This window comes from Quercus suber, unplaced genomic scaffold (genome assembly GCF_002906115.3).
Source record: "Quercus suber isolate HL8 unplaced genomic scaffold, Cork oak 2.0 scaffold_347, whole genome shotgun sequence".
In the NCBI taxonomy this organism is placed as follows: Eukaryota; Viridiplantae; Streptophyta; class Magnoliopsida; order Fagales; family Fagaceae; genus Quercus; species Quercus suber.
The window spans coordinates 686,132-690,140 of NW_027069799.1; the positions used below are offsets into that span (position 1 = coordinate 686,132).

The following is a 4,009-nucleotide window of genomic DNA, read 5'->3' on the forward strand; positions in this document are numbered from 1 at the left end:
CACCAAAATGTATAAACTCAAAATATAGTTTTGAAAATCACAATGATTCATCAATAAAAAATAGAGTTGCAAGAAAGAATTAAAAAATCAAGAGAAAGAAAATAACAACTTTTTCAAGAGAGAATATGAGAGAGAGTAATAAGAAATTTCTAGAAAATAATATTAGATGAAAAAAAGTAAAAATAAAAAAATATAGTAATATACATCAAATTATCCAAATCATGTTGTGTAATAAAATAACATTACATTCTTATATACTATCTTTATAATATAATATGATAACATCTATTAAATCAAAGAGATTAAAAAAAGATAACAACTAATAACACAAAACTTAATCATATCAACCCAAAGTAGAGTATATATATATATAGAGAGAGAGAGAGAGAGAGAGAGAGAGAGAGAGAGAGAGAGAGAGAGAGAGAGAGAGAGAGAGAGAGAGTTTGATGAAATGGGACACAGAGGGTCTGTTTGGATTGAACTTATTGTTGCTGAAACTGAAAACTGAAAATACTGAACTAAAAAATAATTTTTAAATGTATAAATAGTACCGTAGGACCCATTTTTAATATTTTTTAGTGCGTGAACAATGCCAAACAGTACATGAATAGTATTTTTTGTCTCTATACAGTAAAATCATGTGATTTTACTGTTTACTTTCCCGAAAAGAAAAAAAAAAAAATGCAAAACGCAAAACGTGGACTCAGCTTTCAGCTGAGTCCAAACGGCCTTAGAGGAGATGAGGAGAGTGCAAAATGGGAGTAGATACTCTTTCTCTTATTTTGGATATTTTAAAAATTAAAGGAGAGGAGAGAAGACTAAATGCGCCTACTCTTATTTGCCAGTAGGATTAGAAGGAGAGGAAGTGATAATCTATAAAGTGCACTTAACAAATCTTAAAGCCAAAATAGGAAGTACTTTTGAATCCCTAGCCCTCCAAACCCCCCAAAGTGAAAGAGTTAAATAATAAAAATAAAATAAAAACGGATTTGCTTCCATTAAAAAAAAAAAAAAAAAAAAAAGAAGCCAAATAAAGGAGAATTAAATCTCACTCTTATTCCCCTTTATTCTCCGGAAAATTATTGAATATTTCGGGATTACCATAAATGCGTACTCTTCTCTCTCATGTGAATTATGGGTCCCATTATAAATTTAATTAATGAGACTCACAGTTATATGAAAAGAGAGAAAACGCAATTATAGTAATCCGGAAATACCTAATAATTATCCATATTCTTTTGTCCTTTGGCCCAATCTAAATATAATGTTATTCATATTTTTTTAAAAGAAAAATAAAAGGTTAAGTTATCTCATTTCTGTCACTTGACTAGTAAGATTTTTCTTAAATGAGACAACTTGACAAAGTTAATATATTCAAGATAGTGGAAATCCCAACAGAACTTTTCTCTGTAATACTCTAATTACACTTACGTTTGACCAAATGATCTTTTACAATGGGCAATGGCAGCCTGAATTGATGTTTCTCTCGAGTATGATTTATTCTCGCTTGGAAAACCATTGTGAAGTGGGGAGGACTTGATAGAAGTTGGGCAGCTTCTAGTCTGTCTATTTTTGCGACCAACGCCCATGCTTATAGCTTCTACAGCACCTTTTATTGCATCCAAGTTTATCTCCAGCACTCTCGGATATTTCTCACCAATTGGTAGAGATTTTTCGTTGTCCTTATTGATGTTGCGACCATGTTCCTGATTTCTTTGTATTAGCCACTTATCGGAAGGCTTAACTAGCCTCTCTTTAGACTTTTTCTTCTTGTGATCACTGCTGCCTGGAGAAGATATAACTTGGCGGGATTTCATAAATGTTGCTAGCAGGGTTCGGACTTTCATGGTTCGAAACTTGATAAGGAGCTTCATGATGCCACCACTCATTGTTGTTCTGTTATTTGATGTTTTACTGGTGTTGATCAAACATGAAAGACAACAGTTCAGTGATCAATTACATTAAAATTGTTAAACATCTGTTCAAGTAATGTGCGTTCGGTGCCTAAAAATATAAAACTAGAAGATAAAATATAATACTAATAAATCCAAAAACACTATGAATTAGTACATCTTAAGTCCTAACCAAAACGAATGGAACCGTCCCCGATTGTGGTAAACATAATATCGGCCTGGGTCTTAGTTATTACCAGTACCACATGGTGTAGCAAATGTACTTTGGAGTGTGGAGTTTAGATCAATAAATATGATATATGCATCTCATATACAGGGTACAAACAATAGAATTTGAAACTAAAGTCATCCCGTTTATGATGATTGTTTTTTACCTTCAGGTCAAGGTATTGATGACCACATATTTTATCAGTAGAATTAATCAAAGCCCCACAAATAAATGTAAACTGCATCTTATTGTTGTTTATTTGGATTCAAAAACCAGAATGCTTAATATAGCTTCTTTTAAACCTTGTTAATGTGAAAATTTGTGATTGGAGTAATATGAAATTCACATGCATCTAACGCTATCATACTTTTATCATACAAGAACCACAACAGTTGTAGATTGTGAAAATTTTGCATCAAAGACATATTGATAACAAAAATGAAAAGACAAAAAAAGTTAAAAAGAGGAATGCATGTGTTAGTACCTGCTCCCTACCAGGTCCCATTGATAGGGGTCGATCAAAATTTGCGGGTTTTTCTGGGGATGACAATTTTCCTCACCCAAACTGAAGGGGATCGTATTGACTTGTTCGTTGACTGCTGGGAACTCTGACCCTTGTCTAACTGCAGAATTGTGAATACCCCAAGGCTGAGGAGACACATGCGGTACTGGTGGCCCAGTACTACAAGTTACTGTTGAAGAACAACTCAAAGTGGATGATGATGATGAACAAGAAGAAGGGGTCTCAATTATTGTGTGTTTCTCAAAGTCAAGGTCTTGAATTTTGGTGTCAGTCAAACTATGGGTGGGGAGTTCATTGAAGACAATATTGGGAGATGAATATGAAATTCGCAATTCAAATGCATCAGCCTCTTCATCATGCTTGCCATCTTTATGATCATCATTATCAAGTGCTATTTCAATGTAAGATTCATCATCATCATCGTCATCGTTTCCACAATCTTCCTCCTCGGAGAAAAATGACACAGCCGTGTTGAAGTCATAGCAGCTAAATGAGAAACTTTCTTCTAACACTGAATCTCGAGACAAAATGGAGTTTTCCATCACAAATTAAAATCCTTTGTCAATGGATGTCCAATTTTTGCTTCTATTCTTTCATCAAAACATGAACGAACCAAGCTATAGAAGCAAATTAATTCAAAAGAATCTATCAACAACCAAAAAAAAAAAAAAACTGACAAGAATATGGAGTAAGTAAATTAGGAATTAAAAGCGTGGAAGGTAATTAAGGCAAAGATGAAGCTAGAATGCGTGCGAGAGTCCCTACCTAAAGTTAGTACTTCTCATGAAGATTAATGGTCCGGATCAGAAAGTGGGCGGTCTCCATTTAAGAGTCATCAATTTGGATCCACTATAGATTACAGATAATAGAATATAGATTGTTGCCTTTATTATTTTGTTGAAGGGAACCACAGACTCTCAAGTCTCAATGCGGTCCAATGTTGAATTCTAACTTCTAATAGAGCATGCAAATTGGTATAAGTATCCAATTTTTGTTGCTTTCTGCTCTTGCACTATATTCAACATTGTACCAAACATGTGACACTGACGTATGAGCCCCACCTATTTACTTTTATAATTGACAATGTCAATTGAAATTGATCGGAATTTTGGGTCCTTGTCTAAAGAAAAAAAAAAAGGATGAAACAGAATGAAATTTTCTATACTGGCCAACCAAGTTAAACTTCGCATTAAATATGGTTTGCACGTGAACCTATAATCTTTTATGCTGTTAATCTAATTTTCTAGTAGCTCATTCTGTGATCATTCTCACCTTTTAACAAATTAAAATAATTTTGGATAGTTGAGATTTTAAAAGGGTTGGTGATTCAACCCCTAATCTTTAAGAAAATATAAAATTGGTTGC

General features: G+C 33.4%; 1 protein-coding gene across 1 annotated transcript; it reads right to left on the minus strand.

The window, feature by feature from the left end:
- Positions 1–1,356: 1,356 nt before the first annotated feature.
- LOC111992159 (uncharacterized) lies at positions 1,357–3,585 on the minus strand. Its single transcript, XM_024023989.2, has 3 exons — positions 3,410–3,585; positions 2,606–3,261; positions 1,357–1,914 (listed from the first exon to the last, which is right to left on the minus strand). Exons 2-3 carry the CDS (start codon positions 3,184–3,186, stop codon positions 1,428–1,430), a joined length of 1,068 nt encoding a protein of 355 aa, XP_023879757.1. The 5' UTR covers positions 3,187–3,261; positions 3,410–3,585; the 3' UTR covers positions 1,357–1,427.
- Between the last annotated feature and the right edge of the window lie 424 nt (positions 3,586–4,009).